Source organism: Oxyura jamaicensis, chromosome 6 (assembly GCF_011077185.1).
Source record: "Oxyura jamaicensis isolate SHBP4307 breed ruddy duck chromosome 6, BPBGC_Ojam_1.0, whole genome shotgun sequence".
Lineage (NCBI taxonomy): Eukaryota > Metazoa > Chordata > Aves > Anseriformes > Anatidae > Oxyura > Oxyura jamaicensis.
This window is the reverse complement of record NC_048898.1, coordinates 16368163-16382274: the sequence shown is the minus strand read 5'-3', so window position 1 is coordinate 16382274 and position 14112 is coordinate 16368163. Positions and strand designations below refer to the sequence as shown.

Genomic DNA, 14112 nt, shown 5'->3' with positions numbered 1-14112 from the left:
TAAAGGAATTTCATGGGCAACCAGAACTGTCGGATAAGATCAAGTTAGCTGCAAAGCCTCCAGAGAGCAACAGAGAATTTGGGTAACTTCATAAAAAGTCTCCTTGTGTACAAAATCTCCTGCTCTGGTTCTTTCTGAACCCTCTGTCAGAAGGCCAGGTTGCTGTTTGGGAACCATGCAAAGTCCCTTCCCGCACCTCCCTCCCAAAAGTGAGAGCTCTGGGGAAGAAGAGGGTGCTCAGTATGACTGTGCATGCTTGTGCCACCCAGACATGCAATGTTAATGGAGACAGGCCTGGCCTACAGAGCCATCTCTGACCTTCCTCACTGCTCGGGAGGGTTTAGCCTGCTGGAGGGGATAGCCATCACCTGATGGTTCAGTGCCTGGGCAGAGAGGTCGTGAAATACACTCATTATGTGTACAGCAGCACCTCTCACTTGGCTCTCTCTGCCTTCCAATCCATCACCGTTACCCTGGATGGGAAGCGATGGGTGGGCATGCCATGGCAACACAACCCCAAATTCTGATCCTGCAGGCTGCGTCCCCAGGCCTGAAGTGAGACACAGAGCGGCTCCCTCCGCAGTGCCTCTGACATGTCCTGCCTCTCCAGGGTCTTGGGGTAACTGTTCCTCGTGTCATCTTTCAGATTGAGCCATCAGAAACCATACTTCCCCAAAACACAGGAAATGTTGGCAGAATGGCTTTTTTTAAGGGATCTAAGTACCTAAAGCCTTCTAAAATAGGAGGCAGCTAGGATGCTTAAACATGTATTTAGGATCCAAGACTTCAATACATCACATCTTTCCGGCCTTTTTCTTCCCTCTCAAAGTGAAAAAGAAAATGTGAGTGGTATGCCCTGCTGCTCTGATGCGGAAGGAAAACAAGCAGCAGAGAGAAAAGCAGCATGCTGTATCTGTCTGAAAAATCGCCATTATGCACCGTTTGGTGTGTCCCTCTGCACCTAGCCTGCCCTCTCCTTTCCCTGCCCGTGGGGACTTTGGTCTGGCTCTCAGTCAGGCATTAACCCCCCAGTGAGATCTTTCTGTCACCAGCTTCTGGAAGCCCCTGCAGCAGCAGGCCTGCGATCTCTCAGCATGTCCGTGTGGCGCTCTGGGCACAGCTCTGGCCTGAGCGCTTGCCAGCATTCAGTGTGAGAGTGGGGGCACACAGGGCATTTTATTCTCCTGTGTGTTGCACAGTGTACCCGGTTAACAGGGAAAGAGCTAGCCTGGAGTAGGACAAGCTGCTGAATATATTATGTCTTTGCAGTTAGGTCAGTCTCTGAACACAGGAGTTTCCATCACAGCTGCTCTAGCAAAGCAAAGTCCACTCAATATTCAAGGGTAGGCTCTTGAGCCAGTTTCAGGCCTGGACAGAAACAAACTACCCTTTAGACACGTTATTTCCAAACTTCAGAGCCCCAGCGACCATTCAGCTTTTCCCAGGAACAGGAATAACCTGACCTTGAAACTGCATTCTGCTCCCACCCCATGCATCAGAGGTGATGTGGCTCTGCAATGTGACTTACCTTACAGTTTTCACTTGAAGCACAGACGCAAGCACATGCTTTAATCTAAAGCTTTTTGAAAACATCAGACCCTCCTGAACTGTTAGTTGTCCTTACCTAGAGACTACAGGGGAATCACTTCATAATTTCACTGCTATGAAAAGAGGCCTTAAACATCAACTGCCAGGATTTGCTGCTCACAACAGTTTCATGGGAGATTTTCTAACTCAGACATGTCCTGACCTGAGACAGATAACAGAACCCTGACGGAGGTATTTGGACAGGCCTAGCTATAAGGTTCAGTTTAGGTGCCTTCCTTACCTCACTCAGTCTACAGCATTCATCCATGTATTCATCCAGGCTGTCACTTGTGGGGTACTTCTTCAGGGGGTGCCCAGGGATCTGAATGTCTTGCATGCTGCCAAAGGTCTCAGGGTAATTGTCAGCAATTGTCTTTGGCTCTTCTACAGGATCTGGGGCAGAAAGAGTACTTTCCCTGGGTAGGTCCATCTCTGGTGCAGGTTCCTTTTCCAGAGATTGCCTTTCGCTCTGATCAAAATGTTCATTGGGATTTTCTCCTTCCTGAGGGACACTGAAGGTGTCAAGGGGAGCTGTGGGAACCTGCACAGCATCAGATTCCTGGCTGTAGTACTCAGCTTGCTTTTTGCTCTCTGGACCTTGGTGGCTGACTTTTCTGGCACGTTCTTTACACGTTCTCATTACCAGGTGGTCAATTTCTGGAGAAGAAGAGGTGCTAAGCACACCCGAGTCACAAAATGAGTCTCTGTTGTGTAGCACAAAGCTCTTCTCTGAACCTGTTGGCGTCGATGGAGAATTAGCCCCGCTTGGCAATTCCACCCCTGAGTCCTCAGATTCAAATTTGGAGAATCTGTGAAGTTGGCACTTGGACTCGAAGGTGCTGAGGTCAGGCAGTGTGGCTACATAGTCTGTGCCTGCCGGGGCATCTGCACAATCTGGGTCTGCTGCTGGGACCGCAGCATTGGGAGTTCCCTGGCAGTCCTGGGGGAGGCTGGCACTGGGGAGATGGGGCTCTTCGGTGCAGGCAGCATCAGTGGGAGCCTCTGGTGTTAGCGCTGGGTTCTGAATTCCTTCGTTGCTCAGTATCTTCATGTGTGTTAGCACTACTTTGTCCTCAGCAGGTGGGGTCTTCTTACCTGCATAAGGGAAAACAAGTAGAAAGTCACAAGGGGCTGCAAAGCTCAGTCTACTCTATACTGCATTGCCTGAGGGATGTGAGACGGAAAGCTGTCTATGTAGTAACGCAGTAGAAGGGGGCAGCCCTGGTTTGTTTTCCTTAAGCCATATGAGACTTTCTTGTAGACTTTGCTGTAACAGAAGTGTTTTGTTTCACAGACACTGTGTCCTTCAGGGGGGTCATAAATGCAGAGTTCTGATTTAGTAGGTAGGTAGGAAGGAGTACAGGGAGTCACATGAATTGTAGTGATTACCTGCATGCAGACACAGAGAAGCACAAGATAAGACATTAATTTAAGGCTAAACTACTTCTTCTGATTAAATGTATTCTGAGGCAGCAGCAGAAAAAAAAGTGCAAAACTAAATGTGTATTTCTGGAGATTTGAGTGAATTTCGGTTTGCAACAAGTAATTTGCAAACTGTTTGATCAGTAGCGCTGTGCATACAAATAGGTGATGAAAAGCAAGTACTGATAGGAAAAGTAAATGAGGCATTGTAGATCTTTTTCAGTCCCTGCATGGCTTTATCTATGAAGTCATTTCTTTAAATGAACTCTTACCTTCCTTGTAAAGAGAAAGGATATGGGAGCAGCTTTGTTCATGAGTTTTTGCACGTGGGCAAAGATGACACGTTTCCACATCACAACTATTTCATGCAGTGATGTGGATGAAGTGTTGAACACCTTCTGGATGAAAGGCTGACCTACATGAGCTAAATATCTGGCCCCAGGTTTTCTTACTGTTTTTCTGGATCTAGCATTTCACAGAGCAGAATTCTGAGGCCTTATTACCATCTGACCCAGGGTACCTCGGAGGGCTACAACACACACACATTTCAGGATATCTTACTTCCTACTTCATTTCCTTTCAATCCCCTCTCCTACTTTCCTTCCTTTTTGCCTAGCATCAAGCCTGCAGCTGCTTCAGAAACTCACTCCTGGCAGTGTAACTGTTCCTGAGCAGGTAGAGAAGTCTGGAGCCCAGCTGGAAGGAAGCTCTGGTGTGCAGCCCTCCTTCACAGGAACCCAGAAAAAATCCTGTTTCTGAAACAACCCATTTTCCAGCCTTCCCTCCTCCAGCTTGCTTTCTGCAATGTCAGCAGACGAGAGAATTTTACTCATCAAGTCCAAGCTAGCTATTATATGAGTCATTTTCTACTTTATTTAAATATTCCTTCTATTTGATCTTAAGAATTTCTTGGAACACCACTGAAACATGCCCTTCACTGCTCATCGGCAGGCACAGATTTAATATTTCACGCTGGATTTTCAAAAAGGCTGAGAGTGATAAAGAATCCTATCTGATGGGAATTTGGGGCTTTCTGTGAGCATGTAGTGCTTTTAACCCCTTATAAAAGATCTTGTTTATCCAATATAGACCTACGGTCGCCTCCCTTGACAGTGTTCACAGGCATCTCTCCACTGCAAAGAGCCACATTTGAGACAGTGCCGGACTGTCAGCAATAAAACACCAGTGCATTGCTGGAACGGGTGACAAGAGAAAAACATGGACCATGGAAAAGCTACATGAAAGCATCATCAGAACCTGTCTGTGAAACAGGACACCTCCTCTTGGGGTGAGCGTGGTGGACCTTGAACTGAGGACAAGGAAGAGGGAGCCTGCTTCACAGCTTCATGCACAGCAAAACACTGACAGTAAGAGGGGCCTTGGTGCCAGTTCCTGGAGGGAGGTGGTGGAGATGAGTTGTTACTGATTGGGAATGGAAAGCATCTCCCAGCTCAGCTGCCAGCTCCTCTCAGCAGCTGGAGGCAAAATGCTGTACCTGCTTGAAAAATAAAAGGCTAGCAGGATCTTTGGATGGCATCATCACCCCGATGGCACAACAAAACCAATAGGAGTCAGGAGGAAAGCAGCTGCTGTGCAGCGTTTTCTTTTTAAGAGCAAATCATGCAGCTGTCATTCCTACCAGGAATGACTGAACACAGTAGTAGTCTATTCCCACAGGATCTGATTGCCTTCACTTATTAATTATGCCATGTTCTCGTTTGATTGGAGATTCTCTCACTGTCTTTCAACCTGCCCTTTTTTTCTTGCCTAACCGGTTTCACCCTGGCCTACACAAATATTTCTTTGTCTGAAATCAGGAAGCAGCGTAATAACACGAGGTCTTGTTGCTTACAGAAGGAGATGTCAGATGCTTTAATTCATATTTCTTATGAATACCAAAGCTGCAATGTGAACTGCAAAGTTTGGTGGAGATAGAAAAAATAAAAAAGAGATGAACCCCCTGACCCTCATGAGAAGGTCCCCTCAATTCTACCAGCTCCAGAGCTGAGAAAGTTGTCCCCATCCCATGACCACTAGCAATATCAAATGGTTTCACAACAATTTATTGTTTATCTCTTGTAGGCTGCAAACCATTGATCTTGTCACTGACAGGCCCTGTAACCACAGTGCTTGATTTATTTCTGATTTATCCTCCCAGCCCCTTGTGATGATGCAAAATGTTATCACCTTCCATCACAAGTATAGAATGGATGCAAAAGACATCAGGATTTTGCAACATGTTTAGGCACCTGATCCTCATTCATTCAATGATACTTTCCCATGATCAGCAAGGTCATCCATGCTACTGTGGAGATATCAATGTGATAAAGGCAGCAACCTGAAACTGGAGTTCTTGCTTCACCTCACGTAATAGTATCTTATTCCTTTTCATTAACTGGGTTATGGACTCTAAGCCATGGGCCTTCCAAGATGCAGACAGTTTCTGCTACAGATCTTGAAAGAGGCAAACAATGCTCAGCTCTTTGAAACATGGTGCCAACAAACCCTAGAATGGTGCAATTAAAGTTCACCTGTGCAACTTAAAAAAAAAAAAAAAATGTTGGCCTGACCTTCAGCTGCTATAAATTAGCTCATTAGGTGGGGTCCTAACAGAGCTGTGGTAGTTACTTTGAGGTGAGAGTTTAGCCTGTGAGTGTTTAGCCTGTGAGTGTTTTGTCCAACAACACCCAAGGGGCTAGAGCAAAGCTGGGCAGGTGGCCTCCTGCTTGGTGCTGGCTGGAGCGTGCTGTGGGGGTAGAGTTACCAGGCTGGGCAGCGGCTTCTGAAAGAAGGTGTGAAGCACTTCAGGGAGCTGAAGGGTGGCATTAAAGCTGGTAAGATGTATTTACTTGTGCTGGAGGCCAGCCAGGTTTGACACTGCTGCACCCTGGGAAACCAGCCAAGATGCTTAGTTTTGTTTTGCTTCCCTTCCTCGGGCTGGTTTTCCACACCCCTACTGGGGTGGGGGTAAGGTACCCTAAGATCCAGCATTCAGACAGCTGGCTGGGATGCTGATGTTGCAGTGCTGGGGGGGAAGGAGCTGTGTGTGCATGTTTAGGAATCAATATAAGTTTCCTTCGGCATCTCTGGCAATGCGTGCCCAGACCAAATCTTGTCTAGGGTTAACTTGTGTGACTTGCTTAGTAGCCCTCTTGAGGGGTTATATGGCTCTTTAATTGCACTAGAGATAAACAGGATTCTCTGGGTTGTAATACATCTATAAATGACAGTGACTGATGATATGTAACCTTGGGCAAGTTGCTGGGCTTCCTGCGTTTGCAGAGCTGGAGGATAAGGCTGCTTCCCCCTAACAGGGACACACTAACAGTGCAGCAGCTAATATCTGGAGGTAATTGGTAGGGAGGGAAAGGAACTGATGTATCCTAGCTAAATCTCTAGAACTTCACTTTGCTTCACTTCCAACTTGCTTTCTAGGATACTTCTCTGTTGGCAGTTAGCAAAGCCTGGCAGAAAGGCTTAAATCCTTCAGAGGTGATTACTCTCACATCCGCTTTCCTTTCCTTGGGGCTTTAAGTCCCAGAGCTTTCCTTTCCTTGGAGGTTTAAGTCCAAGTGCATTTTTCCTGTTTCACAATAACCAGCAGCTGCCAGGGCACAGCCTAGTACATTAATACAGAGATCTCTGACCTAAGGAAGGAGGATGGGTGTCTAAGTATGAAAATGCTTTCAAGCAATTTCTTTATCCCAAGTAAGCTACATGTAAGAAAAACACACAGACAACTGTCTAGACAAAACTCCTAGGCATTCCCAGTCCTGCCCAAACCCAACTCCTGTGAAAGCTCCAGACCTTCTAGTAAACAGCCTGTGTTTATATTCCCATACTCCAAAATACTTGAAGTCAAAGTCTAGTCTTTTCTCTTTTGCCTTTGTGCCTTTGCCTCTGAGTACTGACTTGTGTCATATCGTAGCATTTTTGGGCTAGTGGAAGGACTGGTGATGGAAGAGGCCAGGCTGTTAGTGGGGTGACTGTTGCTAGTGGCAGTACAAAGCTTCTGGAGGAGCTGGCATTGTGCAAATGCTTCTGATCATACCACACTGTAAACCTACGGTGCTGCTTTCCTCCCTTTTGATCTGTGTCCATCTGTCTTCTCAAAATGTTCACCCTGATTTGTGCACTGACACAGCTGGAGCCGTACTTTGTTTGTCTCTCTCAGCACTTGTGCTATAAGCAATAGCATCATTAGAACCATCAAGCCCTCTCCTTGTCCCTAGAGCTACTGCAAGGCTCATGTGCAGAACAAACCGCTCTACAGCAGGCTGTGCTGGCAGGGTTATTGAGGCAGAGGAGTGAGGTGAGCAGTCCTGAGGTGCTCGGGAAGCCTCTTCCACTCCTGCCTACCACAAGACACAACTCTCTCTAGATCCAGGCCTGGGAGGCTGGTGCTCCCCAGCTGTAGCGTGCCTCAGGAACAAAGAGCATCACCAATGGCCTGAGTTGTTGGAGCAGCAGGAATTGTGCACAGCTGCCCTGTAAAGGAAGACCAAAGTCAGACCCACCAGTCTGCTCACCTCTGAGCACAGGAATAAGATACACCTCCAAAACCCCATAAAGGGCTTTTTTTTTTTTTTTTTTTTTTTTTTTTTTTGGGCACTGCACAGAGGACCTACACAGCCTGCATCTATCTGCAGCTGTGCCAAGGGTTCAGTCCTGTCCCATGCAGGGCAGGCTCAGTGATAGGGCTGGGGTCTCCAGGTAACACGCTAAGACATAATCGCTCTGTACCAGCTTGTGAAGAATCACAGGGCAGTGCTGGCTAGCAAGTGGAGTCAAGCTCGTGACCTGGATATGAAACACTGCTTCTCCCACTCCGTCCTTGCATTCCCTCATTTTCCTTCCTTTACAGCCTCCCCCTAGATCTGTTGCCTGCCATGTTCGCTAACGCTGCTGGCAGCACACCTCAGGTGGCATTTCCCTTTTGGTGCAAAGAGGGGATTTTTTTCCTCACCAGTGATGAGGTTTCAATTTCCCAGCATTTAAGAGAAAAGGGTCACTTCCTTTCTGAAACAATAGGCATTTTTTGCTGCTGACTCTTCCACCATATGTGCTGGGAGGTGGGGCTGGGTTGTCACCTCCTTCTGAGTGCTGCCCCCCAAGCTGGCCCTGACGGAGGGTGCACGGGAGCTGTTACTTCTGCAGCTGGGCAATGGCTTTGCTCGCACAGTCCTGTGTTGTTGCATGGATGGGAGTTCTGTACTTAGAAAAGTTGGATCGCTCTTAGGCTGTTGGGAAAAACAAGCAGCAGCCACTCCCTGATTGACCTTCTGAGAAGGAAATCTAACCCTATGAAGTTTTTCCATCAACTCCCATGGGGTGAGGATTTCCCCACCTCCTGATGACTGTTGATCAGATCCTAGATCATCAGATCAAATGACTGTTAAGCAGATCCTAGTCTTGGGGGTGCTACTGGGCACAAAGTTTCTGCATTCAGTCTGCATTACCAAGTCTTTCAAGCGAAGCTAGTCTGTGAGCACTGCGCTGCGTCTTGGGCTGCCCAATCTGAGCAAGGGCTTCTCCTAAGCAATTAGGGCGATCTGGAGTCTTGGAAGTTCTAGGGGAGCTTATGGAGAGGTGTTATGGCCTCAGCTCACCAGTTACAGCCTCTGTCTGCAGAGGTGGAAATCTGTGAAGGCTTGAAAATCGATTTTATTATTATTATTTTTTTTTCTTGGGGTGGGGGTGACCCATATTTGCAGAGGAATGTATTCCCATGTGGTAGCTGAATATTTGTGTGATAGACCTGGTTCTCAGAATTTGTATTTATATTCAGCTGGGGAACCAAAATGCATTTGATTCTTTTGGGAGTATAAATACAGCTTGATTGGTCAGAAATGTCAAATGTAAAGGAAAGATTATGACCAAGCTGAGATCTTGGACAGTCCTTCCTTGAACAGAAAGTTCTTGCATTGTTTGGTTCCGAGGTGCTCTCCAGTCTCACTACTATTTAAGTGTGTGAAGTTCCTCTCGATGATAGTTTGGTAATATAATGTGACCAGAAACATTATAGATAACCCCAGAGCTGCAGCAGGTAATGATAATTCCATATAAAATAAAAGCTGTGAGAAAGATAACAGGGTTCAAGGACTCTGAAGAGGCGTTCATTGCTTTAATATGTATGTTTTGGAAGAGAAGGAGATAATGATAGCTGTTTTCAGGCATTTGAGAAGCAATGAGCTGGAGATGGATTGTTTACTGATGGATATAGTTGGGCGAACTAAAGAGGAAATGGTTTTCCAAGTAGTGAGGCCACTTGACATTTTTACTGCTTGCTCCTATTGATTCCAAGTGACCTGTAAAGTTTTTGAAGCAGGGCAACAAGTCTGATAAATTAGTGACCTCTGGCAGAGTCCTGAGGCCCAGCAGGTCCCCACAGGCCACCTGGTTTATCAGGTGCTTGTGCAGGCTGGCAGCCACCATTTTTAGGCTGACACCTGACCTTGTGCATAGCACCAGCTAAAGAGCATCACCCGCTCATTACTGAATTTCCCTTGCAATTTATTTCTCTCAATACACAGCCCAGAAGGGAAATCGGGCCAAGGGGAATTCCAGTGCACAGGATCCATGCCGAAACCCTCCCTGCTCTGCCTCATAACCGCTCCTGGAGAGAGGGTGGCTCAGCTCCAGCAGGCACCTATGGGGCTTTTTGGGGAGGCTCCATCAGGGAGGATCACAGCTCTTGCTAAAGACCTGAGAATTGTTCTCCTCGGACACTCCTGTGCCCTCCGAGGGAGGTTCAAAACAGTGTTTTTTGTTTGTTTGTTTGTTTTCGGATCTGCTAGGAGTAGATACTGGGCCAATTGCAGGTACTGGAGGCTAGCACGGAGGAAAGATCTCCAACCTACTGCACAGAGCTAAACACACTGGGAAGTCTCGTAGTTACAAGGCTTTCCTGGTAAACTTCTTCACATTCAGATAGCTGTCTCTAGGGTGAAATATCAGAAATAGTCTTGCATAAATGCTCTCCCTCCTTGACTGGGGACACTGTAGAAACTAACCTTTACCTCATCAGAGCTGTGACAACTGCTGCTATGTCCTGCATCCCTTCATGCGGGAATGTGACAGAAGGAAACAGGCCAATATCTTTACAGTATAGTAATACATAGTAGTAATAGCATACAATTTGTATACTGTTATTGTGTAGTAATAGTATGTGCTTGTTGTTAGTATATTTAATATTTTATATTAATATATTTAATGCATTAATATTATTAGTATATTTAACATTAATAGTATAACATTATAATTATTAAACTATTACTACAGTTTATAAGTTTAAAGTAAAATGAAATAATTACTTTAATAGTTTAAAGTAAAATGAAAACACCTTGGCAAAACTGCTTAATTTAGAAGACCTTTTCTTGTCTGTCTGATTTTTCAAGCCACCTCATCATAAAGGTGTATTTGGCCAGAAACGTGCTGGGAGACAGGAGGCCCTCTACAGGGATGGAACTTGCCCCCCAGGGATGACAGGTATGTAGTAATTCAGGTTTTATTGCCTATAATAAGCTTGGATAAACAATTGTTCAATAGCCCTACAGACTGAAGTCATTAAGACCCCAATGCTTCTGCTGAAGTCAAAGGAACTCATGAATGGTGTCAGAAAGGTCGCTGGAGCTATTAACCCATTCTTCATGCACAGTCATTGCTGTCCCTAGGTAAAACCCTGGAGAGCTTCTTCAGCTCAAGCAAGGTAGCAGTAGGCAGGTATAACCATACCAAAGAGGATGTCTCAAATGGTGGCAATGACAGTGGTGAGAATTCTTGGTTGTGTTGCTCTCAGTGGGGCCAGACATGACAAGGAGAGGCAGGTGATGCAGCACCCTGCAGCTGCGTTAGACCAAACTTGCTGTTAGGAGAGGTCCTGCCACCCCCATACACTCTGTTCCAGCAGCTTTTGCAGCAGTGGGAGCCAGATCCAGCCTATACCTCTGGTACTGAGCTGCCACTCTAAAAACATTGTTTGGTTTGTATTCTGTCTCCTAAGCTGCATTTCTGTCTGCAACTTAAAGTTCCTGCCACAAAACTTGCAAGAAACAGCAAATTCTTGGCTCTTTCTGTATAGAGATGGGGCCCAAACCGGGATGCAAATAATATTTGATGTCCCTTTCCAGATGAGGTGATTAGGGAGTGCCCTCTCTGTTTCTTTCTTAGATTCTAGCTGAATCTCTTTTGATTCCTCTGTGCCCTGTGTGACAAGTCTGTTCCCCTCACCAAGTCCTCCACCAACCCCATAACAATAGGGCTGTATGGGTGATGATGGACACTTCCTTTCCCCTCCCAACCCTTCTGGGAGGTTTGTGCTATACTACTGGGAAAAAAAATTCATGGCCAAGTAATACCCAGGGGAAAAAAAAAAGCTCAGTTTCCATCATTCTGTAAAAAGGCATCTCTTCAAACACTCTGCATCTTGTGGCAATGCTGGAGCAGCACTGCTCTAGAGCAGCTTTCTGTTCTTAAGGGAGATGCCCACTGGCACAGCAGCTGTGGTGGCTCCACAGGGAGCTCCCCATGCTGCAGCAGTCCCAGCTCAGCATGCAGATGGGAAGTCAGGACCCCAGGAAGCAAAATCATTCCAACACTGCCTTGCACCATCTTTACCATCCTGCTTTGCACAGCACAATCTGCTGAGACCCTTGCAAACTGTAGCCACCTCCATGCCAAGCAAACCATGCAGTGCAGCCCTGTCAATGGGGACAAACCACAGGCTCTGCTTCCAGCTGGTACAAGCCAAGCTGATGGGCATGCAAGAATGCCAAGAGGCTTCTGCTACCCGGGCTTGTGGTCTCAAAGCCTACAGAACTGGCTAAGGGATAAAATGTGCTTTGACCTATTGTGCCTGAAAAAGGCTGAGACCACATTGTCTGACAGATTCACAAAGTTACAACTCATCCACACTAGGACCAAAGCCACCTTCCCTGCCTCGGTCACCTCAACTCCATCGAAGAGGAGGGAGTGAATAGAATAAAACCGCTCAGCCCGCTAGCAATCTCCATTGGATGGGGATGCGCCTGCTGAGGTGTGAGCTGATGCCCGGAGCAGGGGCAGGCATGCAGCGCTGAGGGCAGAGCTGCTCTGCCTCGCCTTCCTGTGATGCCCGAGGAGACAGGGTATGCGCAGCCCCTGCGGGTGCTGATCCCGTCTTCCTTCCCCTCTCCCGAAGCACTTTGCCTTCCCTCACCCGCTCGGAGCCGGGACGCCCCTGCCTCTCGGGAGCCCCTCCACGCACCCAGATGCCAAAGCAGCCTCTCCCCAAGGGAGACCCAACTCCTTCCCGAGGCGCGCTCCTTCCCTGCGGGGCCGGGGGCAGCGGGGCTTGCCCCGGCGGGGGCAGCAGCCGCCGGGGCCACCTTACCTGCGTGGGGACAGAGGCAGCCGGAGAGCAGCGAGCGCAGCATCGGGCCGGCGGCGGGACGGGCAGCGCCGTGCTGCCCGCAGCGGGCCGGGCACCGCCCGGGCGGCCCCGGCCGGGAGGGAGGAGCGGGGCCGGGGGTGTGCCGCGGGGGGCGGCCGGGCTCACCTCGCCTCCAGGGCGCTGCCAGCGCGAAGCTCCGGTGCCAGCTGAACATGCCGCCGGCCTCAGCGCCGGGACGGGGCCGGGGGTGGAGGCATCGTCACCGGGGTGCAGAGAGTCCCGTCGGGGGTCCGGGCTAGGGCATGGCCGGGAGCGGAGCTGGGTTCCTGGCGAGGGCTGCGGAGCGGCGGGCGGGCGGCCAGCAGCGGCTTATAAAGGGAGCAGCCCTGAGGAATGCATCTCCCTCGGCTGATAAGCCGAGATGACTGGAGGGGTTTGAACTACCTTTGCAACCCCCAGAGGAGGGAGGGGGGAGGAGGAAGAAAAGACGGGAGAGAAGCAAAAGGAAAAATATTTCAGCACTTGCATAATGTCAATAAACAACCCCCCTCTCAAGTGGCAGGAAAGGAAAGGCTGGAATGCTTTGGGTGGGGAGGAGCAAGAGTGGAGTGGGCTCCTCTTCTCTCCTCTCCCAGTCCTCTCCCACTCCTCTCTTCTCCCATTTAAATTCCAGGTTTTGTGCATTCATAATGCAAAACTCTGCCTTGGTTGTACCTAGGGCTGCAGGCTATGGGAAAGAGGGGTGAGGAACATGGCAGGACGGCTCCAAGCACAAGCTTCCATGGGCAAATTCATGGTGCCAGCCCAGTGCAGTGAGCTTTAAACACGAAGGGCTCTGTTTCACCCTGGGCATGGCTGCATGCATCATAGTGCTGTGCCAGGAGCCAGCCTTGCTCATGCTCTGTTAGCACACACAAGAAATTACTTCTGAGCTAGATTTGAGCACTACAAGCTCCCTATGAGCAACAGCCCCATAACCTCTATGGGGTCTGTCTGCTAAGAGTGCCCATCCCTTCTTTACTCTCCCATCCAGACTTGTGCTGACTCCAGCGCTGTCAGGGGGAAACGTGCTGCTCCGCCGGTTAAACCAGCCCGGTTCAGTGGACAGGATCAGCGGCCCCATGCAGACAGCGGAGACAGCGGTGCTACCTAGGGCTGGATGGGTCTGGGAACGGCTCTAAAGTGAACCAGCCCTGCTACAAGTGACATGAGGAAGGCAGCGGGAGGGGAGCTGTCAGGGGAGATCCAGTCCAGCCGCCCCTCCCTACCCCCCCCAAGCACTCCTCAAACTGTGCCTCTGAAAAAAATGGCCAGATACCAGCTGAAGTGAATCGACTTTTTGCTGTAGCGAGGCTTGCTGATTGAATTGTATTGTATTATTATTTTATTGCTCCCAAAGTCCCATCACCCTGCAGAAGAGCATCCCTCCTCCCCAGGCTGGGAGATCCATTGTGCTGCCCCCTGGTCTCCTGCTGTGGTGGGATGGTGTGCTTGTAGGCTGTGCCAAGGCCTTTATCCTGTCCTTACGGCACTCCAGGCTCTCGGTGAGCACCCAGCACCTGCTCCTGGTTTTCTGGTAATGCAAAAGAGCATCACATCCAGGGCTGGGGAGAAGGAGAGTCCATAAGGTCACTTGGGGAAGGAGGTCTGTGTGTAACCCACCTGGTGCAGGGGTTTTCCTCTCTGAACACACTGCTACATGCAGATGTCGAGTGTTTGGGTGAAACAGCTGG

At 48.7% G+C, this 14112-nt stretch overlaps 1 protein-coding gene across 3 annotated transcripts in view; it reads right to left on the bottom strand.

The window, feature by feature from the left end:
* The window catches only part of LOC118169326, a 32433-nt gene extending 19080 nt beyond the window's left edge, over positions 1–13353 (bottom strand). For 2 of the 3 annotated variants that reach the window (XM_035330553.1, XM_035330552.1), the window contains exons 1-2: positions 12380–13353; positions 1829–2682 (exon numbers count right to left, since the gene is read on the bottom strand). In XM_035330553.1, coding sequence (XP_035186444.1) covers positions 1829–2682; positions 12380–12593 — 1068 coding nt within the window. In that variant the 5' untranslated portion in view covers positions 12594–13353. The remainder of the gene's footprint in view (positions 1–1828; positions 2683–12379) is intronic. The other variant, XM_035330554.1, reaches the window with a different exon arrangement.
* Positions 13354–14112: the final 759 nt, after the last annotated feature.